Consider the following 25360-nt stretch of genomic DNA (forward strand, 5'->3'; position numbering starts at 1 on the left):
CTTATCTCTATTGTTTTCTGTTATTAAACTAAAGTCAGGACAGCATGCTGGTTACGGGTCACTGTCAGAGCAGCCAGTTTTATTTCATTCATATTCTATTGCGCTTTTTCACTAAAATAAGAAAAGTAACCCCATTTGACATAAGCTCATTCAGTTAGGCTTAGGGAAAAGTCCTCCTGCTTTTCACAGAATCTATGCAACACCCACCATACAAGTAAGTACAAGTATGTGTCACTTAAAGGAAAATATACCCCCTTTATGACATGAGTTCATTTAGTTGGGCTTAGGTGTATAAAAATATGTATATTTTATTTTACAGACATACTTTCACTATATGGTATCAGGTAAGCCAAGTTAGTCAAAGTATGTTGGTGGGCAGCAAGTTGCTGTATAGACAGACACTCGGCAGTGTCTTGTATAATATATGTGCACATAAATCTTAGTTGTTTAATATGTTATAAAAAGACTTGTTGTTTTCTATTCATTTTTTATAATTTTCCTTTTCAGCTTTTAAATGAGGGTAACTGACCCCGACAGCCAAAAAACTATTGCTCTGTGAGGCTACAGTTTTGTTATTGTTGTAATTACTTTTCTTTCTATTTAGGCCTTCCCCTATTCATATTCCTGTCTCTTTTTCAAACCGCTGCCTAGTAGCTAGGTTAAATTGGACCCTAGTAACCAGATAGCTGCTGAAATTCCAAACTGGAGAGCTGCTGCACAAAAGGCTAAATAATTCAAAAACCACATAAAAAATGAAGACCAGTTACAAATTGTCTCAATAGTACTCTCTACATCATAATGTCAGTTAATATAAAGGTGAACAACCCCCTTTAAGATTCTCACCAAGGGCAGGATCATTATATATTCTCTAGGACTGTTCGATATAAACTCTTAAAATGCAATCTGTACAAAAAAAAAGGAGATTTTATTCAATTTATTTTGCATACTGTGGGAATAGGAACTTATTGCATATTATCCAAACATCCCCTGATATCTCTGTTTCTCCTCTTCTCTGAAAGTGCTGAGGGCTGTGTCTGTGAGCTGAACATAACGCTTGATGTTGCCATCTAGGGAGAAGCCATAAAATGAAAAATGGATAGAGTAAGAGAACATGTCAGGGAGTTGGAATACAGAGAGGGTGAATTAAATATAAGTAGGCTAAAAGCAGCTGTATACACAGGAGAGTTCTGATTGGCCAGAAGCTGCTTCTGTTACATAAGAATACAAGGGAAATATGGATGTAGTGCAAACCTGTCTGTTAGCTGTTAGTTATATTATTTTTCTTGCCTACCCTTTTCTTCAGTCCCCATCTGAGTAATATTCCAACAAATCTTAAAATGTGTTTCCTGGATGCTGGGGTATTTAAAGTCTAGCAACCAGGCAGCAGTTCAAAATGACAAAAAAATAACAGACCAACTGAAAATTCTATTAGAGGATACAAAGATAAAGCAAGGAAAGTTTTTAGAAAACAGCATCATTTCTGGTGTCAGAATTATCCCTACAAGCTCATGCAAATTTTGCTATTGACGTTAAACATTTTTAGACTTTACATTTACATACATTTTTACATTCACACTTATAGATCATCATTTTACCTTTGGGTGCTCTAGAGGCCGCCTGTGACAGGTAATGATGAGCATTAGTGTAGTCTTTGAGGTGATAGCTTGAAACCCCGGCTCTGTACAAGGCTTTGACATTCTCAGGCTGCAGACTTAGAACCTGCAAACTACATTCATAGACACGCTGATAGCGAGGAGGCTGAGACTGCAAAAGGCAAGCTGCATGACAGAAAAGAAAAGTTCAGATTTTAAGAAAAGTCTAATTATCAGTTTAAATTAAGAATGCAAGGCTAAGTGGCCTAAGGATAAATAAAACGAAATCTGTACTTTTTCCACTGGGGAGTTCAGTCGCAGGAGATAACCCTCCCGCGCTTTCACTAGTATCTAGATTCCGCTACCTTGGTATTATAGTCACAACAGACCCATCACTGTACACCACGAGAATCTAGAGCCCATCCTAGCAAAATTCAAATCTGTAACTCCCCACTGGAACAAATTACCGTTGACGCTATGGGGAAGAGTAAACCTCTTTAAAATGCTATACCTGCCCAAATTTTTATACCCACTGTGGAACTCGCCGATATATATAACTAACCAGTTCTTTAAAAAACTAAACAGTGAACTAATTTCTTTCATCTGGGCCAACAAAGCCCCAAGAATAGCATGGCTTACACTCACGGTCCCAAAAGAAAAAGGGGGGCTGGCTCTACCCCACTTACAAAATTACTACTTTGCAGCCCAACTATCCTATATACATAACTGGTTTAACCCTGACCGCAGCAACTCATTGACTGCACTGCATGCAGCAATTATGGGCTCCTTAGAGGCTATACGCAACTTGCCATATAGACGACAGGCTGACCTTCCCCCTTTGCCCGAGGTACTTACCACTCCTAGGAAAGCCTGGGTTAAGCTACAAACTAAGGTCCGTACCCCTCTTTCTCAATTATCAGCCAAAGCGCCCCTATGGAGAAACTCCAACCTACCACATATGAGACGCCTAGTCAACTTCCAATATTGGCCATAATTAGGAATCAGACACCTAGATGATCTACTGGTGGAAAACTGTTTTGCATCATTAGAACAACTGAAAGTCAAACTCAATGGGCCAAATATTCAGTTTTTTCGGTATCTTCAACTTATACATGCCTTTCATTCCCAGTTTGGGTCCTACCAACTCTCACCCACACTACTGTCGTGGGAAGCTAGACTTTGGGCCTTAGACCCCACCAAACTAGTCTCTCAACTATATAGCATAATCCAGGCCTCACACCCGGCTCCATTTAATAAGGCCAAACGTAAATGGCTGGCAACTGTTCCATCCCTAGACGAGGATCAGTGGGACAAAACAACTTCCCCCGAAGTATGCTTGTTAGGAATAATTGACAAATTAATACCTCTTCAAAAATCAAGAACATTACTACGCTCCCTTGTGTTCTACGCAAAGAAGGTAGTAATAATGAAGTGGATGAGCCCCATTCCTCCCACAATTCAACATTGGATAGAACTAATAAATGGGACACTTCCACTGATCAGGCTGACATACAATGCCCGGGGTACACCTGGGAAATTTGAGAAAATATGGGAACCCTGGCTAGATGCCAACCCCAGTATATCTCTACCGGATGATTAATACGCACATAACCCCTGGTGTACCTTGACAAGTTGATACCATATGGAGTTCTGTCACCAAGTATATAATGTAAATTATATATAAGTGATAAAGATGATGTAAGTGCCAATTATTTTACTTTATCTGTTTTTCTTTTGTTTTATTTCTGTTTGTTTGTTTGTTTAAAAATGCAAAATAAAAACCTTTTAAAAAAAAATTAAGAATGCAATGTGCCACCCAATGGCACTGAACCTAAAGACGCCCCCCAGATGGCAGAAGTATCATCCCTTCTGGTGATATCATGGGAGGAAAGTGCACTGGATCCCATAGCCCCAGCTCTGCCAAGGTATTTCCAAAGGTAGGTCTGGCGGCGGCTGGAGAGGGTTTTTATTTTTTTTTTAAGGGTAAGGAACCACGGAGCAGTTCAGTCGCCACTAACCGCTCCAACATGGCTTTCCACTGGCAGCAGAGATCTATCGGGGCCAACTGAATCACTCCGTGGGTCCTTACCCTAAACTTTGTAGATTATATAGGTACCCTAGGGCTGCTGCTCTAGGCACAGGCCTTCTGGTGCCTAAATATAAATACAGCCTTGATTATAATATACAGTGGTGTGAAAAACTATTTGCCCCCTTCCTGATTTCTTATTCTTTTGCATGTTTGTCACACTTAAATGTTTCTACTCATCAAAAACCGTTAACTATTAGTCAAAGAGAACATAATTGAACACAAAATGCAGTTTTAAAATGAAGGTTTACGTTATTAAGGGAGAAAAAAAACTCCAAATCTACATGGCCCTGTGTGAAAAAGTGATTGCCCCCCTTGTTAAAAATTAACTTAACTGTGGTTTATCAATTTCAATTTTCAATATCAATTTCTGTAGTCACCCCCAGGCCTGATTACTGCCACACCTGTTTCAATCAAGAAATCACTTAAATAGGAGCTACCTGACACAGAGAAGTAGCCCAAAAGCACCTCAAAAGCTAGACATCATGCCAAGATCCAAAGAAATTCAGGAACAAATGAGAACAAAAGTAATTGAGATCTATCAGTCTGGTAAAGATTATAAAGCCATTTCTAAAGCTTTGGGACTCCAGCGAACCACAGTGAGAGCCATTATCCACAAATGGCAAAAACATGGAACAGTGGTGAACCTTCCCAGGAGTGGCCGGCCGACCAAGAGCGCAGAGACAACTCATCCGAGAGGCCACAAAAGACCCCAGGACAACATCTAAAGAACTGCAGGCCTCACTTGCCTCAATTAAGGTCAGTGTTCACGACTCCACCATAAGAAAGAGACTGGGCAAAAACGGCCTGCATGGCAGATTTCCAAGGCGCAAACCACTTTTAAGCAAAAAGAACATTATGGCTCGTCTCAATTTTGCTAAAAAACATCTCAATGATTGCCAAGACTTTTGAGAAAATACCTTGTGGACCGACGAGACAAAAGTTGAACTTTTTGGAAGGTGCATGTCCCGTTATATCTGGCGTAAAAGTAACACAGCATTTCAGAAAAAGAACATCATACCAACAGTAAAATATGGTGGTGGTAGTGTGATGGTCTGGGGTTGTTTTGCTGCTTCAGGACCTGGAAGGCTTGCTGTGATAGATGGAACCATGAATTCTACTGTCTACCAAAAAATCCCGAAGGAGAATGTCCGGCCATCTGTTTGTCAACTCAAGCTGAAGCGATCTTGGGTGCTGCAGCAGGACAATGACCCAAAACACACCAGCAAATCCACCTCTGAATGGCTGAAGAAAAACAAAATGAAGACTTTGGAGTGGCCTAGTCAAAGTCCTGACCTGAATCCTATTGAGATGTTGTGGCATGACCTTAAAAAGGCAGTTCATGCTAGAAAACCATCAAATAAAGCTGAATTACAACAATTCTGCAAAGATGAGTGGGCCAAAATTCCTCCAGAGCGCTGTAAAAGACTCGTTGCAAGTTATCGTAAACGCTTGATTGCAATTATTGCTGCTAAGGGTGGCCCAACCAGTTATTAGGTTCGGGGGGCAATTACTTTTTCACACAGGGCCATGTAGGTTTGGATTTTTTTTCTCCCTAAATAATAAAAACCCTCATTTAAAAACTGCATTTTGTGTTTACTTGTGTTATCTTTGACTAATAGTTAAATGTGTTTGATGATCAGAAACATTTTGTTTGACAAACATGAAAAAGAATAAGAAATCAGGAAGGGGGCAAATAGTTTTTCACACCACTGTAGGTATAGCTTATGTATGTATATCTTTATTTATAAAGAACTACTTATGTATGCAGGGCTGTACAGTATAACAATACATTATACAACAAACAGGGTGTTATTACAATAATAGATAAATACAAAGTATGATAACAATTAAATACAAGGTACAGTTACAATAAGTTAAGGACCAAAGAGACAAGAGGACAGAGGTCCCTGCCCCGTAGAGCTTATAATCTGGCATGAAAATTCTATTTCACTGGAATATCAATATAGTTGAATGAAAGAGAACGTTAATGTTCTGTATGGCTCTAAGCCTGCAACCTGCTCCCTTGAACCTATACCATCTACCCTCCTCTGCCCACTTTCCAATGCATTTAGACATTATTAAACTTTCACTTTTTTCTGCTAGGTTTCTGTCCTAAAATGCACTCCCATCCTCAAAAACTAATCCTGAACCCAGCTCTCCTACCAGCTATCATCCAGCATCTACTGCCTCCAAAGTGTTAGATACACTTGTTTATACCTGCTTAGTTCTGCCTCCCACTCACAACTCCATTCTTGCCCTCTTGCAATTTGGCTTCCGTCCAATACACCCAACAGAAAATGGGCCTTGGGGGGTTGTCATAGACGGGGAGATGAGCTGCCGAATCGGTCTTTAGGACTCAAGGCAGCTTAAATCTGCCCACCTTTAAAGAATGAAGATCCAAATTCTAAAAGATCCTTTATCCACAAAACCCCAGGCCCCAAGCATTCTGGATAGCAGGTCTCATACCTGTACATTTTATGCAACCATATGTTGTTGTTATGCAGTTATGACAGTGAGACTAAGCTCACATTAAAAGATCTGTGTGTATTTACTTTCACTTTGTAGGGTTTTCTTCCCCAACCCTACAACTTACAGAAAGGAAGACCCTTTTTTGCAGGGAATATTCACTGCTTTGAATTTTATGTAAAGCAACCCTATCCATTATAATTTCACCACAGATCAACGTGTTAACTTACCCGCTAAATTGTTGTAGCAATCAGCCTGTAGTGTTTTCAGTTCCTCAGCCTGCTGAGAATTCAGCTTAACAGCTGTAGGACCCACTCCAGGCAGCGGAGAATAGAGACTAGCATCTAGGCTGCGAAGCTGAAGCAAAGCTTTATGGTACAGACTAACTGCCTGCCGCATACGGTGCTCTGTGTAACACTTATTACCCTGAGACTTGAAGGAACTTGCTTGTAAGAGGCACTGATCCACAGCTCCAGTCTTTAAAGGAATATAGAGAATGCAGTCAAAATAATGTTAAATACTGCCCCCTCCCCACCTCCCCCAAGACAAAAGTATGTGTGTTGTTATATAGGGAGGGGCTGCAAAGACTTTAAAAGGGGTTGTATTTGTTTGGGACTGTAATACTAGAAATCTACACCCAGCTCTATCAACTATGTACATTACACAGTGTTTCTCTGTGATCAAGACTTTAGCCTTAATAGGAAACACTACATTTCTAACTAGATGTATTTAGCATAACATGAAGCACAATATACTGCATGCACAGAATATTTCTCTCTAAACAAGTATTTTTTCCATTTTATTGTATCCAGAGCTTCTATACTGCTACCTATTCTGATATAATTCTCTGAAAAAGTCTCTGCATAGAACAAATCCATTCATGGCCTCTAGGTGGAGCTGTTCAGGATACACATAACTGACCACACAAAAACATTTTGGACAAATGGTGATCATTTGGTCAAATATTTGTACAGCCTGACCAAATTGTGTGAAGGGAGCCCACACACTAAGTTCACTCAGTTAAATTTTACAACAGGTTTGTTATTTGCAGTCAGTTTAAAAACTCACACAACTGGACATTTATTATAATTCTGTTTCTCTGTCCAAATGAAAGTCTAGAATATGAGCATACTGCATGTATGGCAGAAAGGATAGCTAGACAGAAGCAGGAGGTGCATAAGAAGGCTGAGAGGATAGCTAGACAGAAGCAGGAGTTGAATATGGAGGCTGAGAGGATAGCTAGACAAGAGCAGGTAATGCATAAGGGCAAAGGCTAGATTCTGGCACTTTGTTGCCCAAGTGTTAGCTTAGCAGGTGGATAACAAAATGCCAGGAACCACCATATATTTGTTCACATGAGAATTCCCTGCAATTATTCTTGCAGTTCAGGCATTTATTGAATCAGTTAATAGAGCTTCTCCAGCAGAATCCTGCATTGAAATCCCTTTTTTCATCAACTGATTTTTTTTTTTTCATATTTAAATTTTGAGATTTCACGTGGGGCTAACCATATTCTTCATTTCCCAGGGTTCCACAGCCATGTGACCTGTGCTCTGATAACTTTAGTCACACTTAACTGCTGTGCTGCAAGTTGGAATTATATCACCTCTTTCCCCGCAGCCGATCAGCAGAACAATGTGAAAGGAGCAAGATAGCAGCTCCCAGTCGTTATCAGAATAGCACTCAATAGTAAGAAGAGTCTGGCTTGGGTCTCATCCAGTTACATGGAAGTAAGAGAAACAATAGGTTATCTGAAAGCAGTTCTAATGTGTAGCGCTGGCTCCTTCTGAAAGCTCAGACTCAGGTTCAATGCACCGAGATGGCCCCTACACACCAATATTACTAAAAAATACATTTGTTGGTTCAAGAATAAAATTTTAAATGGGAGAGTGAATTATTTGCTAGGTAAACATGGTAATTTAGAAATAAAAAGTACACCATAAAATTCATGACAGTATCCCATTAATGCAATCCTACAGAAAGCAATTGAGGGTGATACCAAGCATTTGCTGATCTACAAAATGTCCAGTAAACAAAAATAATACAATTGCGTGTGTGCTAGTACCCTAAGGGGACAGACAGATTAGCTAAATTGGAGCAGGGGGTTCATTAGCAGGTTTACAGGATAGCTAGATTGGAACAGAAGGTGCTTAAGAAGGCAAAGAGGTTTCCTAGATGACAGAACAGCTATATAGAAACAGTTGATACATAGGCAAACTGAGAGAATAGCTAGACAGGAGCAGGAAGTGCATAAACACTCCTCCACCAAAAGAATGTTTAATCCACCATACAAGCCAGTATTTGGCTATTCCTATTTTCATATACATATATGGCCATTTGTATTGTGTCAGTCCATTCAGCTTGCAGCTCAGCCACTTGGATAACAGAATGGGACCCATAGGTGCGATGTAGTGTGGGATGTGGGATAGACTGATAGGAAGGGGTCTCACATACAGACACAAATCCTAGATGATGCAGAAATGTGTCAGCATTGAAACCTGGTGCCCCAACCTGCAGCCTTTGCTGAACTACACGTATCCTGCTGCTGTAGGAGAATGCTGGCATTCTGGTTAACTTAATAATGTTATTTATTTTTATAATACATATACGACTATCAAATAAAAAAAATCAGTACAGACTGACCCAGGCCTTCATATCTGCTCCCCTTTTAAATAGAATGTAAACCTTTACAATAGACTTACGTAAGATTAGTGAACATACAACATGTGCTTGGTTGCAATGCAGCTGAACTTATCAGCCACAGAATCTCTCTATCTGGGGCAATCCCTACCAATTATAATTAATACATGAACAGTGTGCAAACATATACGCTGTGCACACAAGTCTCTTGGCATAAGAAACGAGAATCTACCTGCTCAGCCATAATTCACACCCTGCTGCATGTTACTTCCTGCTTCCAGACTCCGCCCACAACTATGAAGCCGCCGTAGCCAGTGTCACGTGACGCGCACTGCAACTAACTTTACTTATACGCGATTTAGCAAAACAAAATGGTTTGCAAGGACTAAACTGATGATAATATGACAAATTTAAGACGAGCAATTATTACTTCTGGTCACAAAGTTACTTGCACAGAAAAATTACACTAAAGTAATTATCCGGTAATTGTATAGCATTAAGATAATTGAAAGCGCCGATGCGTCCCCTCCCCGTAAGACGGCATGTCTGAAAAGAAAAAAATGCTAACGCGATTTACTATTTGTAAACTGAATAACGACTGCTAAATGTAAACTATAAACAGCATTTTAATACGCTGAAACACTATTTCTTTGTAAAGCTAAGACAATACACGACCTCACTGAGTGACTAAACTACAACTCCCAGACATATTTAACAACCTGGGAGTCCCGTTGGATTCTGGGAGTTGTAGTTCTGCGAGTAATACGGAGCCACGTGCTTATCATAATTCGCCAATCAGAACACAAAACGTCACTGTTTATTTTTCTTTAGAATGAAAAGGGCGAAGCAGCGGGTAACTTAGCAGCCATCACAGGCTAGCCAATTAGGAGAGAGGCGATAGCGGCCCACTGGAGCAAATGATAACCAGCGCCTGCGGGAGACAGGTCTTTCCCTCAATTAAAGCCAACCAGGACCTGCCACGTCACTAAGGCGGAACAAAACCTTGCCGGGTAGACCAATCGGAGCGACGCACGTCACACAGGTGGGGTTCAGCGCTGTAAGCGGTTGTGTCTTTTGCAGTGGCGGCCAGTTTGTGTCAGGGAGGAAAACGAGCGCTTTACCGAGGTCCTGCAACAAGTTGGACGTGCTGCGTAAGTTTAATATATTTTTTTGGCCGCAGCCCACCTGGGAACGTCATCTTTACTGCAAGCGAGGCCGCTCGACGATTGGATCACCTCGTAAGCGCGCACAAAAAAAAGAGTCCCTGATTGGCCTCCCTTTCGCACCATAACAGGTAGCTGGGATCCACTCACTGTAAAAAAATCTTTCTCTTTTATCCTCTCAAGCTTCCGCCTTAGTGTTTCTTCCTGATCTACTTCCGGTTAGGGCTCACTTTTCCGCTTCCTGTAGATAATTTCCGCTTTGTTTCTCTGTCTTCTTAATCAGAACTGAGGATGAGCGGCCTGGATCCACGGAGGATGAAAGTGACTGAGCTGCGGGCTGAGCTGCAACGCAGAGGCCTGGAGAGCCGTGGATTAAAAGCAGAGCTGTGCGAGAGGTTGCAGGAAGCTCTCGATTCTGAACTCCTAGGGGGCGATGAAGAGAAAGGGGCTTTTATACAGGAAATGGCTGGGGGTGATGAAGAGCTGGCTCTGGAACTAGGGGACGAAGAGGATGAAGAGGAGATGCTACATGAAGGTCAGGAGGATGAGGAGGAAGATTTTAATCCAAATGAGGTGGAAGCAGTGGCAGCCCAGGAAAATGATGCTGTACCTGTAAAGAAACAACTTGAAGAGGAGACTGACTCACAGGCTGAGAAAATAGAACCCCCTCCTGTTGTAGAAGAGGAGGAATCTGATATGGGGGTCGAATCCCTAAATGGAGCAGCTTCAAAAACAGACCCAGGGGACTCGGTTGCAGAGGAGTGTGGGGACGAAGAAAAATCTGAAACGGGTAGGTCCAAATAATGGTTCACTTAGATCTTTCAAATTCCGTCCTTCCTTTTATTCTGTATAAGGACCTAGAAAATGTTGTGGTAGCTGAGTCTTATAAACTGTCTCTGCTTTTCACACTCTGGAGAACAGTATACTTGTGGGGTAAACAAGAGCAGAGCTGATTTTCCTAGGATTTTAGAGATACAGTGGTTTCCTCTTATCATGTTTAAGCTGGTCATTTATGCCCAGATTTGGTTAAGCAGTTTGGCTCATTTGGACAAAACTGCCGTCAATCTCCTTGTGTTTGTAATGTGAAATATTTAAACATTTTATGTGCTGATGCACCATGGTGGCATGGTAGTTCCAGTCAGTGGGGTTATTTAGGGCTGGGCGATATACCGTTTAATACCGAACACCAGTGGGTTTTTTTAAAAAAATTATATTCATTTTTCAGATACCGCAATACCGGGGTGTCAGGGTACTCACCCGTGCGGCCCGGTCTCGCGCGCCTCCTTGCGTGCGCGCGTCCCGTTGTCTGCGGGACGTTGCGCATGCGCGTCCAGGTGCGCACGTACATGTCAAAGCGTGCACGTCCGCAACACGCTGACGGCGCCGGTTCTGTGCATGCGTGGGGGGGTATTTAAAGGAACAGTAACACCAAAAAATGAAAGAGCTTTAAAGTAATAAAAATATAATGCACTGTTGCCCTGCACTGGTAAAACTGGTGTGTTTGCTACAGTAACACTACTATAATTTATATAATAAGCTGCTGTGTAGCCACGGGGGCAGCCATTCAAGCTGGAAAAAAGGAGAAAAGGCACAGGTTACATAGCAGATAACAGATAAGTTCTATAGAATACAATAGTGTTTTATCTGTTATCTACTATGTGCCTGTGCCTTTTCTCCTTTGAATGGCTGCCCCCATGGCTACATAGCAGCTTATTTATATAAATTATAGTAGACTTTCTGAAGTAAACACACAACTTTTACCAGTGCAGGGCAGCAGCACATTATATTTTAGTTACTTTTATACACTTTAATTTTTTGGTGTTACTGTTCCTTTAAAGCTATCAAACGCCTCCTCCTGTGCTATGTTGTCTGCGGCCTTGCCTGGGAAACTAAGCCTGCCTGATTTATCTTACGACTTTCTGTTGCCGATCCTTTGCTTGCCTGACTCTGATTTTCAATACTGCAGTAATTATTCTCTAATTTATTAGGAAATGGGGTTAACACCTAATCATGCATGGAAAAAAAAAATACAGTCAAATACCGTGACACCGATATAATTTTGAAAAATACCGTGATATAAATTTTTGGTCATACCGCCCAGCTCTAGGGTTATTGGCCAGAACAAGTAAAGCAATAGAAAAGCGGCCATACACGTGAAGAGTCAATCGTAACCTATCCAGCCATTTGGCTTCCCCCACGTGAGCTGGATACCAGTGAAGAACAGCAAGTGTATGGCCACTTAAAGGGTTTGGATTTTAAGAGCAAATGAAGTTCCTCCTTTGCAGGAGAATATTCATACAGTGAGAAATTGCATAGCAAAGAAATTCAGTTTCACATGTTCTAGTGGATAAAGCCCTAATTTACCAATAGATTTAGAAGTGTAACTTAGACATTTATGGGCATTTTTGAATGAAGCTTTGCCTTTATTACAATCAATCTCTGTTCTTTTGCAGCTGAGAGTAGCCAGAATAAAGTGGAGTTGGCTGATTCAAGGAGCTCTGAGCCAAAACGTTACGGGGTTAAGAGAATAAGGGAGGATGAACAGAATGGTCGAACATACCATGAATTCAAAGAGGAGGCATATTACAGCAGGTGAGAGATATTACTACTTTTCATTTCAGTATATTAAGACTGATCCAGTTTGAGTGAGATCTTCATAAATGTATAAAGTGTTTTGTAAATTGTTGAAAAATGTTAGCTTTGATGCAGCAATCCTTTATTCATATCTTATTTTTCACTTAGATCAAAGTCTCCAGTTCCTCCTGAAGAGGAAGACAGCGAAGTAGATGAAAACATTGTGTGCTTGGATAAATGTAGGTTCTTGTTAATACTTTCATGTTTGAATACTTTATAGTATAAGTGGGCATGAGTTCACTAAAAACTGCATCATGGTAAAATAACAAAAGTAGGGCTTGCACACCCAAGCATGCTTAGCTAAGATTGCTTACATATAGATAACACTTCACTCATCTCTTAAAACAATAAGTTAAATAAGAGAACAGACCTACAGTTTGTTGTAGGAAAAAAAAAAATCACAAACCTTCATTTTCTGCTGTTTGTTTGACTTGTTGCTAATGTTCTGTAAGTGCTGCTTTCGTACTCTAATACTTATGTCCTCTGGAGGTTTGTGTAGAAATTATTGAAATGCACACCTGAGGCTTAAACCCACTGGACATAATTATTAATAAAGAGTAAAAGGACAGCTCTTACAGGACTTTAACAAAAATTCAGCGAAAGGGCACAGAGAGGCTAAAATCCTGTTAATGCTCTTATCACTGTATTGGCTCCAACTACTATTTTTTTCTTTTGTATAACTAAAGCTGCACAGAATGCCACCCTCTGTTACGCTCATACGGTTGGCCATATGCTATCCCCTCCTCTTCCTCTGACCCATAACTATTGGGCATGTGCGAGATTTCATCCAACATTGCTCCTTGTGAATGACAGCTGCAAAAGCCAAATGCCATGGTCTGTGACTTTGCTTGGGGTAGGGAAGGGATAAAGCATTGATACTGCCCAGCTCATACAGAAATGAGACGTCTTGTGAGCGTTTATGAGCAAAGGCTAACTTTGTGTACAGTAGAAAAACAATTGTTGTACTAAGAATTTAGTCTTTTCTCTTATTACAATGTTTTTGAATTACTTTCTAAGATTACCTTGATGTGGTTGGTATGGTTGATTAAATATCCTACCATATTTATGTCAACAAATATGTCCATTCCATCATATAATAATGTTTGTTATGACACTCACACTTCTGTTAAATCCATACTTTCCAGTAATATTCTATGTATATTTTCAAGTTGTGCGGTTTTCCCTTACATTACACAAAGTGCAACTATAAAATCTATTTATGTGATTCTGCTTATCACATTGGAAATATGCACTGATTTCTGATCGTGTTTTGACTATTTTACTTGGACTATTTAGCTTGATATTAACTAACTTAAAAATTCTACCTAAATATTTAAAGCTATACTTTTTATTACAGTGACTTGTGACTTGCAGTTGAAACTGGATAAGGACCAATTTGGAGGGAGACCACTTTTCTATGAAAAATTCCCTTCATTGTGGTCAGGTTCACGGGCCACTCATGGAGTGACTAAGGGAAAAGTCTACTTTGAAATCAAGGTGAATAATCTATTGCTTATTCAAAACACTTTCTTCTATTTTCATTGTCCATTTAAAGAGGCAGTTCACCTTTAATAACTTTTAGTAAGTTTTGGTCTTCGTATTTTTTGCCTTTTGCATCTTTCTACCTGTACCCCCAGAATGAATACTTAACCAACAGTTTATATTATGTAAAGTTCAAGAATAAAATGTTAAATGGTAGAGTTATTTGGAATTATAGTGGTAGAATTAGTTTCTATGTATACAGTGTAATTTAAAATTAAAAGAACACCAGTTCACACTAACTATTGTATATTTAAAGAAAATATAATTTTAAGCAACTTTCCAGTATACATGAATTTTCATTTCAGCAGTTTAAATGTTGTTTGTAAATATAATTGCTATTGTAACACTGATAAAAATAAAAGTAAATGCAGTGCAGGCTACAATACAAGTACAGTGCTCCCAAAACCAAAAAAAACTACCTCTCCACAGAAGATCAAGCAGTTCCCTAAAAAGGGAAAGTGCAAAACAAAAACACCTAACACAGTACTGTTATTGAAAATACTAAATATAAGAAAAACAAATGTGTATCACACTTTTTGATTTGATAAATTGCAATTGAAAGCAGTCTCTAGTTGGCTGTTTGTACCCCTGGCTTTGACTCCTGCAACAATGTTTCAAGAGCACACCTGAAAGAGGAGAGACTCCTGTTACATTGTTTTATTGAGTCAGACCCGGAGAAGAGAAAAAAAGGATAAACAAATAGTGCTTTCAATTGCAATTACATTTACACATAACTTTAAAACCACTGAAAAACCACTGAAAATTCATGATTGCATATTGGAGAGTTGCCTTGAATTACATTTTCTTTCATTTTGGAGAATAAAATTGGTGAGACTTTGAACTAATGTATAAAAAACAGTACAAAGAACATCATAGGATAGTACTTGCTTGAAAGCTCTTTTGCATGTCAGTTTTGTGTGGTAGTTTCTTTTGAGCTACTCTGAGGCTGATCAATCAATATTTGAGGTTAAATGAGAACAACACCCCCCCCCCCCGGTCGAAAAGCCCCCTTAACTGGTGTGCACAGACCCCACCCCCCCACCTCTCCCTTCTTGCATAGTGTATAACTTTAAAAACTAGCCCTATCAAAAAACCCAACCTAAAAAAGCAGAGCTGCACAGCAGTGTACCTGGGCATTATCTTCTGTTCAGTCGTAGAAGCTTCGGGTCTCACCGCTGACACGGATCCGGCTTGAGCATGCGCAGTTTGGGCTAGCCGGAAATCTATACACTATGCGAAAAATGAGAGGTGGGGGGGAATCAAGGCAGGCCAGTTAAGGGGGCTTTTTGGCCGAGGTGGGGGGGGGGGTTTAGTTCTCCTTTAAGAAAAAAACGCAAGTGTAAAACCTGTGACAAAACACAAGCGATTTCCACTTTTCTTTGAATGCTAGCTTATTTGAGGAAGAACTCGATGAGGCTGAAAAACATTTTAATGAACTAGGAAAATAAATGTATTCCCATTTCTATAGAACCTTGCAAACTTTTACTTGCTAAGGTTTTTCTGGCAACTTTTTTTTTTTTTTTATTTTTTTTTTTTAATAAATTCCGACTATTTGATTTTTGATGGATTTTGGATTGAATTGTTTTTGGAGAACACATAGTAATCGATTATTTCTCTCTATTTTTAGCGTTTCTTTTTTGTATTAATTCCTTTTTTCTTTTTTTATAGGTAACAGAGAATTTACCACAAAAGGAAGGGTGCACAGAAACTCCATTGTTACGTGTTGGTTGGTCTGTTGCCCAGTCATCGTCTCAGCTTGGTAATGACATATATTTGCATCATTTCAATGTGTGTGATCTTTTCCCTTCTTTGTTTGTAAAATAACTTTTGGGCTGTAGACATCTTTAGGATATAGTTTTTACCGTTCTTAACCAATTCTCTGTTGCCAATAGGTGAAGATGACTTATCCTATGCTTATGATAGTAGAGGCCTGAAAGTCACCAGCTCGCATTTTGATCCATATGGGGACACATTTGGAGAAAATGATGTGATTGGCTGCTTTGCTGTAAGTTTATTTTGCCAGCTCCATGTGTTGTGTTGATAAATGTACTTTTCTCCAATATCACATGGTATATACCATATCGCTGAGTATATGCAGCACTGGAATTAATTTAAAAATTCCTTACTGACTGACTGGGATTTTTGCTGGGCACATTATCATACTTGTGCATGTCCATGTAAATATCTCTCATCTGCTGCCTGCATTAAGACACTTACTTTGTAAAAATGCATGTAGTTGATCCTTAACTGACTTTAAATATAAGACACGGGGAAGTGGGGATGCATGTTATCCATAATTTTGGTTGAATACCAAATCCTCCAGAAAAGATTTGGTTGAATGATTTATGAAGCTTCATTAGCATATTCAAATTGTGAGGAAAAAAAGTGTATTAGTTATCATACTGACATTGAAAATCATTTGACTTTTACGTGTTTGGTTGTACTGGAAACAAATAATAAATTCCGTGTGTCCCCTGTTCTTCATGCTTTTTGTCATTTCATCAAATCAACACGTGTGTATTGTGTTCAGAATCTACACTTACGACTTTTTCCCTCTTTTTGCAGGACTTGGAAGGTGACTCTGTGGATCTTTTTTTCTCCAAAAATGGGGAGAATTTAGGTGAAGCGTTCCACTTGGAAAAGGAAGTGGCAGACCAGCCATTGTTTCCTCATGTGCTATGCAAAGGTTGTGTGTTTCAGGTCAATTTTGGGCAAAAAGATGAGGCCTGGCACCCACCACCTGATGGGTTCATTTTCCTGAAGGATGCCCAACCTGAAGACCTGGCAAGGTCATTAGAATCCCCAGAGACAGAGGAGTATGAGGTATGGGCCAGGACGTTTTGATACATTTAAAGGGGTGGTTCAACTTTCAAGTTAACTTTTAGTATGTTATAGAATGTCCTATTCCTAGCAGATTTACCATTGGTCTGTATTATTTTTCAAGCTTTAAAATGGGGGTCACTGACCTGCCAGCCAAAAACTATTGCTCTGTGAGCTTACAATTTTATTATTATTGTTACATTTTATTACTGATATTTCTATTCAGCCCCTCTCCTATTTATCTTTTAGTTTTTCATTTAAACTACTGCCTAGTTGCTAAGGTAATCAAGACCCTAGCAACCACATAGCTGCTGAACAAAAAGCTAAATAACTGACAAACTTCAAAGAATAAAAAATGAAAATCAACTGCAAATTGTCTGTCATAATAAAAATTAATTCAAAGGTGGAAAACTCCTGTAACAAAGTTTGAATTTTATTTATATATATATATATATCTATTATTTTTTTTCTTTAAATGATGCCCATAAATTGCTCTTTTTTTTTTTTTTTTTTCTTCTCCAGGTTTTGCTAATGATTGGCCTTCCAGGATCTGGAAAAACTACATGGGCTCTGAATCACAGCCAGGAGAACTCTGAAAAAAAATATCTGCTCTTGAGCACTGACATACTGCTTCCACAATTGAAGGTGTGTCACATGAGAGAGACATGTCCAAGGGGGGAGTGCTTAAATTGAATCTGTATATGCTCACATACTGTTTTGTTTTGTTTTTTTTTGTGCAGACCGCAGGACCCGACCCACAGCAGGAAGATTCTAAAGCTAAAGATAGTTTAACCCAGCTAGCCACACAGTGTCTAATCAGATTGATTCCACTTGCCGCCCGCAGAAAGAGAAATTACATAATAGATCAGGTAGAGAATGTGTATGGTAGGGTACATAGGAAGACCCATTCTTTGTCAGCACTTTCAATCTTCTTGCTTTCCTTTGCTTCTCTCCAATAGTGCACAGTTTATAACTCTGCTCAACGCAGGAAGATGAATTGCTTTAAAGGCTTCCAGCGGAAGGCAGTCGTGGTCGTGCCTAGTGAGGAAGAATGGAAGAAAAGGGTAGAACAGCGGAAAGAAAAGGAAGGGGAGATCATTCCTGAAACGGTTCTCCTTGAGATGAAAGGTATTACATATCTTTAATATTTTCCCTACAACTAGCAGGGAGCAAATGAGGTTCTTCCTTCCCTTCTTGAAATATTTTAATTTTTTAGTACTTTATTTATCCTACTTTGTTATTATTGTGCTAATTCAACATTTTATCTTAATTTATATACTTTTTGCTCTTTCCAACAGCCAACTTTAATATTCCTAAAAAGACCGATTACCTGCATGAAATCCTCTATCCAGAGCTGGACTGTGATGAGGCAGAGGCTCTTATAATTGCAGCCAAAAAAGAGGCACGTCAGCTGCTGCCTGCTCCTGAAAAGAGAGGAAATCGTATGCACAAGAGGAATCGCTCAGACAGGGGGCGGGGGGGATACCATGGTACAGGTAAGAAAGTAAATGTAGGTAAAGGAAGTTATTGTGCTGCTACAACCATCATAAGGACTCATAATACAAAGGTTGAATGCTATTATTTTTAGCCAATAAGCCTCTACACAAAGATTAAAAAAAAAAAAAAAAAGTTGTTCCAGAACTGCAACAACCACTATCCCCTAAAAGCTGTGGATCTGCAACAGCTATAGAGCTACATTTGAATATGCCTGCTATAAAACTTAAACAACAGAGTTATATTTTAAAAAATATATACATGTTCTAGTCTAATTGCATGTATTTTAACTTTTTGTGTCTCCAGGCAATTATCAGCAGAGAGACTACGGTAACCGCATGTTTATGAATCACCCAAGGCAGCAGATGTACCATCAGCAGCAACAGCGATCCTACTGGGCACCACAGAGAGGAGTATGTGTTTAGCATGCAATGTTTTTTAGAGAACAAGACCATTTAACTTTGTATAGGTGTAGCATGTGATCTCTTTGAGAAGAGATAGAGGTTAGCCAGATGTAGTATCATTTAACACATTTGGGTTTCCAAAGAGCAGCTAGATTATCGTTAATACCCTAGAGGATGCTAATGCAAGCTTTCATACTTATACTAGCCCAAAACTTGATTCTTGCCATATATACTGCAGTTTGGTTGGGACAGTTGAGGCACAAAGTACTATTCAAATGGCAGGTTGTAGAGAGACAACACGGAAAGGTAAAGAATATAAACCACTTAGACAAAAATAAATACCAGTTACAATTACTTAGATTATCTCTGTCTACAAGGTGAACTTTCAAATCAGAGATTTTAAGTCTCCAGTTTAGTCTGTCAGAATGTGGTAGTGTTAAGTAGAATTTATAAAACAAATACATGCTCGACTTAGAAGTAAACATGTTTTGCTAATTATATTTTATCCTGGTTGCTTTCCAAGGGCTATCAGAACTATTATGACCAGTATCCAGCTCAGCAGAACAGATACTATGGTCAGTACCAGAACTACAGACAGCAGAATAGAGGGGTGAGTTCATCATTTTTTCCTATGTGTTTCTTTAGGGTAGATTCCACTCTTTCTGTTTATTCTTTTGTTTTAGTTTTTATTGTTTCACACGCAGTTAAAGGGATAAAATTGCTTAAACCATTCCAAGTCAAAATGAAAACCTGTGGATGTTCTGCTTTAGTTCACTTCTGAGAAATAGACTTAAAGGGCACATATGTTAGCAGAGTTAGTTTGCCCAGGATGTTACAATGGTGTTGCCGGCCTATCAAATCCTCAATGAAATATTAGGCAAAATACAGAACGCTACTTTGCATATTCAGATTAGAGAAAAATACCAAAATTACATAAGAATTGTTGCATACAGTTAGCCAGAGCTTTTAAGGAGACCTCTAGGATAACTTAGAAAGGAAACAAAAACCTTTAATCTTGTAGGCAATTATGAATAGTATATAACGCTGATTTCACTCTGGGTTATAAATGATTATTAACTTTAAAAATGAAGCTCCTCATAGGAGGTGGGGGGGGGGGCTTGTCCTAACTGCCCCAACTAGAAGAATAGTAGGAGGGGGATAGCCAGCCACAGCTCTGCAGGCACACAAGCAGAGACAAAAAAAAAAAAGTCCTTTTAAAATTAAACATGAAACTCGAATGCCTTTTTTATTAACACATCCATACCCATTATAAAGGAATTTAAAAATCCCAGCTGTCAATCATACATTACTTTCAGAACTCACTTTCCCCCTCCCTCCTCGCCATCTAATTGAGTCGCCAGAGCATGGGCCTGGGCATCTGGTCCGCAATTCTATCACATAAACAAGATTTTGGCATGATACAAAGTTTGCCTTATTAACAGTGTCCACAATATGGCACCTGCCTGCTTGCTGTGATTGTGTAATTCCAAGGCTGAAGGAAATAAGATTAGATTATTTATATGGTGTAAGTAAAGTTTATTATTGACAAACACAATAGATTTATTTCCTATCCTATCTTAAGGGAGAAGGAATAGTACAATCACTGGGGAGTGCCAAAATGTTAGGCACTCCCCAGTCATTGTAATCGCTTACTTAATACCCGGGGCTGGTGCTCCCGTAAGGAGAGAACCTCAGCAGACCAGGGTAGCGGCATACGAGTGATCCTTCCCCCCCCCCAGTGATTTTTACCTTTCCTTCTCCTTTAATGTGATGGGTCCCCTTTAAAGGACATGTCAACCACCCAACCAAAAATTTTATCAGTGAAAAGCCTCACAGCATTCTTTAAATACCTGCCACTCCTGTCCCTCAAAAGCAAACAGTGAAGCTGCAGCGATCCCTTGGAGTTTCTCCTTCTGCACAGCTCTGTAACTCCCTCTCCCCCCTCCCTTCAGAATCTCCTTGTCTGCCTGGCGTGGTGCACATGCGCAGTTCCAGTACATTTTAATGAGCATGTGCATTTCACATTATTGTGTCCTCTAAACAGCATTTTGTTAATAAAGTTAAAAAAAAAAAAAAATCCTTAAAGAGGTCAGGCAGGAGGGGCCATACGCGCATGGAACATATTGTAAGGGTGTCCACCGTCTGCAGTGCACTTGTGCACGAAAGAGCGTTCGTGGTGCAACGAAAGTTCTTGCGTGTGCAAGTGCGCTGATCGAGCCCATGCAGACGGCGAACACCCTTACACATATGCGTGTGCTCGATGACGTCACCCGGCAAAATGGCCGCCGGGTGACACTGGAATCGGACAAGAAAAGAATGTGGCGGTGCAGGCTGTTGGAGAACATTAAGGGAGTGGCACTTATGTGGTTGAGGTGGGGGTAAGGTGCCCTATCCAGTAAAACTGAAATTAAAATTAGGGTTGGCATCTCCTTTAAGCACAATCCTTCTATATTTAAAAGAGTTAAATGCAGCGGCACAACATTGTTTTTACACAATATGTCTCCTTTAATGTCACATGACTGGAAGGGGTTGAATTTGGATGAACACTTAGTAGCAGGCTAAATTTGAATCCTGCAAATAGTGCTAAGACGTGATTCTTTTGCAGCCATTAAAGTGATGTTAAATGCCTTATTAGTTCTATTTAGGTTATGTTCCACTTCTGATTTCTTTTCTTTCAGCACTGGCAGAACTATGAAGACAGGACACAGCACTGGAATTATCAAGGGTACCGCGGGCGTCGGTGAAAGTTTATTTGGCAGGATGGGGATGATGTGGGTTGTGTTATGGTTTTAGTGGGTGTTGGGGTGGATTGTATATTTTTTTTTTTTTTTTTTTTTTTTTTTAACGTATAAAAATAAAAACATGGAAGTCTCCTCCCTTGTGGGGAACAAACTGCCTAGCATGTACAGTTTGGGGCCTATTGCTTTATGTAAGGCTCAGCATTTTAAACTTGTGTTCTGCCCTTATGTATTGCCTGTGGCTTTCAGTCCTGCTGTATTTGAGGCTTCTGTCTTGCAGCACTGTCATGCCCTGCAGAGCATTTAGGGTTCAGAATCTGGTTTGATTTTATTGTTTTTATACACAGTAGTGCTCTCTCCTGCTTGCTATAATTCTCCTTCGGGAGCTATATGCAGTCATTTTAGCTTCTGTCTCTCATCTGATCAAATCTTTTTTAATTTTTACTTAAAAATAAAAATGTAAAAAAAAAATCAGCTCATATTTTGTTTTCATTTTACTGAAGCATTTCATGTAGTAAAGAAACTATTGAATGTAGGAACATGTGTTTGGATTTGGGCATATTTATCAAATGGTAAAATTACAATTTTCCCCAGAAATGAATCCAAAAACATTTTACTAGTAATTTTGGATTTTTGTTTCACCCTTTCATAACTATGATGCTTGCATATCTAACATATGGTACGAAGCAAATCTACATTGACAATATTTCTTTTGACAACTGTGGCATACACATAATGCTTCCACGCACGCACACACAAAAAACTTACACAACACACACACACAGCAGGGTATAGAAATATAAGAAAAAAGGTCTTAAACTGTACTGTATTGATACATTTGAGGTATTTGTATACAAATCTGTATTTTAATTTGAAGCTAATATATTTCTATAAAAACATAATTTCTAGGTAGATGCTACAGGATGTACCCAGGGCCGGCCTATTTCTGAATAGGGCACTCCAAAGGTGCCCCTTTTGCCGCCGCCCACCTTGACCGACTCGCAACACCCCCCCCCCCCCCATCTTAACTCATATGGAGCAGTGGGGAGCGGACACGCCAAAATGCTGCCCCTAATTTTCTGCCACCCTATGCCCAGGTCTTTGTGGCCTTGCCATAAATCCGGGCCTGGATGTACCAGTGCAGTTATGTGCGGCACCCAATCAACAAGTAGTTTTGATTTTAAAAAAGAGTTTAGCACCTATGTTAATAAATCAGGGCTTATGTGTCTCACCATTTTTCAGAGGCTCATGATCACACTCATTTTCCTTAATGGAGAAGGAAAGGTTATGTCACTGGGGGGTACCAAAATGTTTAGTACCAGGATTTTTTCTCCCCTGAGAATCAGGGTTAAATGAATCCAGGAAATGCATAGACAATTTGGTCACTGACTTCAAATAGTGTAATGCCTGACAGTTGGTAGGATTATGATGCGACAGGCAGGGAGTGGCTTAATTCCAGGTCAAGTCAGGTAAAGTTCAGAATCCTGGATAGTTAGTTTTAAACTGGACATGTGGCAACCTTATGCACTGTGCACAGAGAAAAAGTAGCCTGGCCTGATATTTTGTTTTTAAATAAGAAAAGTGCCTGCCGGGGGAAAGATGTACATAAGCTAAAATTACAGATCACAAGTAAGCCCAGTGCCTCTACCCAAATGCAGAAGCCTGAATTATGGCTGCGTACCTGACCCACTCCCCTGTGAACTATACAAGGTAGCATTAAAATTTTCAAGTCCAACATTCCTACTAAACTGCTCATGTAGGATTTTGTGTGAAAATATTTATTCTGAACCACGCAGTTTTACAAGGTGTCTACAAAAGAACATTTTTGTGCATAGTCAAAGGAGAAATTATGGGAGCATTGAATGAGGCATATTGGGGCCAAAGTTATGGAGTCTGGGATATCACAGAGTTGGTCCAGGAGTGATACAGAGAAAGGTGGTGGGAAATATTAATTAAAAATTCACCATTTTTATATCTATAATATAATCTCTATGTAAATCAGATTCAGACAGGTTTTGAGACTCCCAGAATGCGTAGAGGAAGAAGCATGTTAAGCAATGCCTTTTTTAAACAGGAGGAAGAAATTATGGCCCAGGTTTGCCCCATTTAATAACAATTTTCTAAATGGCAGTGGGGTGGGGGGCGACTGGCATCAGGGACAGGATGATAACATTTAGGGGCAGACTGATGATGTCTGGGTGGGGGCTATGACACGGCGGCCCGTGATATATGTGTGTGTATGTATAACTTTATTTATAAAGCGCCACAAGGGTACGCAGCGCTGTACAATCTTACAGAATACAAAATTACACACAGGGAGGACAAGTGATATAATAAATAAATACAATAAATATATATATGTATATATATATATATATATATATATATAAGTGCCATGTGGTATGAGACACAGTAGGAAGGAGGTCCCTGCCCCGTAGAGCTTACAATCTAAGATATGCCTAATTGCTAGTCAAGAATAAAGGAAAAGTTGGCAGAATGTTTAAATATCAGGGGAATGTGGTAGGATGACAAGAAACCAAAATCAGGATGACAGCTCTGTGCATATAGATTATCCACCCAGCTACAGATTCATGTTGCAAATTAGCAGGGCAATATGTTGCTCAGTCCAAGCAACCAATCAGAAATCAGTCCCCAGTTCCTGAATTTCCCCTTTTTACTTATATTAATTAGCTTCTGGTTACATATAATGATAATTAATAGGGTCATCCATTTAAAATGTGTTTTGCATAACAAAGAAAAATGACACTCTAGCCAACTTTCCTGTGGAGGCAGTATATGAAGAACAGAATTTGGTTTTTCTAAAAGCACCAGACTGCAGTTTTTGCACATTTAAACTGCACAGCTCAGTGACAGGTTATCTCCATGCCAGAGGTGCTGGGGTGTCCAAGAAAACCCCATTCAGTCGTGTTTTTTAAATAAAGTTTAGAAAAGGGCGCGATTTGGGCTTGCGTACATGGCTGCTGACTATCCAATTAAAATTATGCGCGGGTGCTTTCTGGCTTGAAACGAAATGGCGGACGGGCAAAAGGCTGCAGCGTTCCGCCGGAGCTCTGGGCTCCTGGTAAATGCTCCTCCAGACCTCGGAGGTGAAGTGAAGGCGCTAAATGATGCACTGGGGAAATTAAGCGCTGTCACTAGGGCGATATCCGCTAATGTGCGCCACATTAACGAGACTCTGGAGAGGTAGGGCAACAACGGGATCGGGCAAAGTAAGGGCATCCCCCATCGGATTGGTCAGTGCTCGATGACGCATGTGTTTTTGGTTGGTTTAGACGTTTGCGCGTCTCTGCTGCGCTGTTGGGGCTAATACTGGATACTAATGCTCAGCCTGGCATGTATTTACCACCTCAATTATTTTATATTAGCGTTACAAGATTACTTGAAAATTCAGGCGCACATCTGGAAAACCCAGATAGAAGTGCTATGCAGATTGTAATGTAATTTAGATGCAATTAGCGATGCTCTGCAACATGCATTTATGAAATGTCACTGAGTTTTCAAGTGTTCTGGTAACCCAATCTTATTTAAAGGGGAACTCAGGCTTCTGAGCCAAAATTTATTAAAGGCACCACATGACACAGAAACCCCTAATATCCATATTATTGTAATCTGTTCCGTCAAAAAGTATATTGAAATATCATTTTTTTATGTTAAAATCCAGCTGCAAAACAGTTTTCTGCATCATTTGAAATCCTGGAGGAGAGGAGGACTAAAACACTGATTTTACAAATTGTAACAACTTCTCCACAGCTTACAG

General features: G+C 39.8%; 2 protein-coding genes across 11 annotated transcripts; one reads left to right on the forward strand and one right to left on the reverse strand.

The window, feature by feature from the left end:
* Positions 1-902: 902 nt before the first annotated feature.
* Positions 903-10236, reverse strand: ttc9c (tetratricopeptide repeat domain 9C). 6 transcript variants are annotated; one of them, XM_012960464.3, is made up of 4 exons: positions 8850-8990; positions 6378-6624; positions 1596-1778; positions 903-1067 (listed from the first exon to the last, which is right to left on the reverse strand). In XM_012960464.3, exons 2-4 carry the CDS (start codon positions 6544-6546, stop codon positions 973-975), a joined length of 447 nt encoding a protein of 148 aa, XP_012815918.1. In that variant the 5' UTR covers positions 6547-6624; positions 8850-8990; the 3' UTR covers positions 903-972.
* hnrnpul2 (heterogeneous nuclear ribonucleoprotein U-like 2) lies at positions 9740-22053 on the forward strand. Of its 5 annotated transcripts, XM_012961276.3 has the most exons (15): positions 9872-10081; positions 10234-10740; positions 12404-12542; positions 12693-12763; positions 13942-14081; positions 15795-15885; positions 16019-16131; positions 16692-16949; positions 17469-17591; positions 17687-17815; positions 17906-18074; positions 18245-18442; positions 18747-18853; positions 19368-19454; positions 21523-22026. In XM_012961276.3, the coding sequence occupies exons 2-15, from the start codon at positions 10242-10244 to the stop codon at positions 21586-21588; spliced, it is 2190 nt and encodes a 729-aa protein (XP_012816730.1). In that variant the 5' UTR covers positions 9872-10081; positions 10234-10241; the 3' UTR covers positions 21589-22026.
* The last annotated feature ends 3307 nt before the right edge of the window (positions 22054-25360 follow it).

Source organism: Xenopus tropicalis, chromosome 4, assembly GCF_000004195.4.
Source record: "Xenopus tropicalis strain Nigerian chromosome 4, UCB_Xtro_10.0, whole genome shotgun sequence".
NCBI lineage: Eukaryota > Metazoa > Chordata > Amphibia > Anura > Pipidae > Xenopus > Xenopus tropicalis.

What these genes read in the sequence shown, in the direction of transcription:
- ttc9c (XM_012960463.3), bottom strand. Translation starts at nt 9,572, where the DNA reads ATGATAAGCACGTGGCTCCGTATTACTCGCAGAACTACAACTCCCAGA. An exon ending in GAATCCAACGGGACTCCCAG is followed by an intron (nt 6,625 to 9,506) that starts GTTGTTAAATAT and finishes ATTCCTTTAAAG; the next exon opens with ACTGGAGCTGTGGATCAGTG. An exon ending in GGCCTCTAGAGCACCCAAAG is followed by an intron (nt 1,068 to 1,595) that starts GTAAAATGATGA and finishes GCTTCTCCCTAG; the next exon opens with ATGGCAACATCAAGCGTTAT.
- hnrnpul2 (XM_031900169.1), top strand. Translation starts at nt 10,242, where the DNA reads ATGAGCGGCCTGGATCCACGGAGGATGAAAGTGACTGAGCTGCGGGCT. An exon ending in CCAGTCATCGTCTCAGCTTG is followed by an intron (nt 15,886 to 16,018) that starts GTAATGACATAT and finishes TGTTGCCAATAG; the next exon opens with GTGAAGATGACTTATCCTAT. An exon ending in ACTGGGCACCACAGAGAGGA is followed by an intron (nt 18,854 to 19,367) that starts GTATGTGTTTAG and finishes TTGCTTTCCAAG; the next exon opens with GGCTATCAGAACTATTATGA.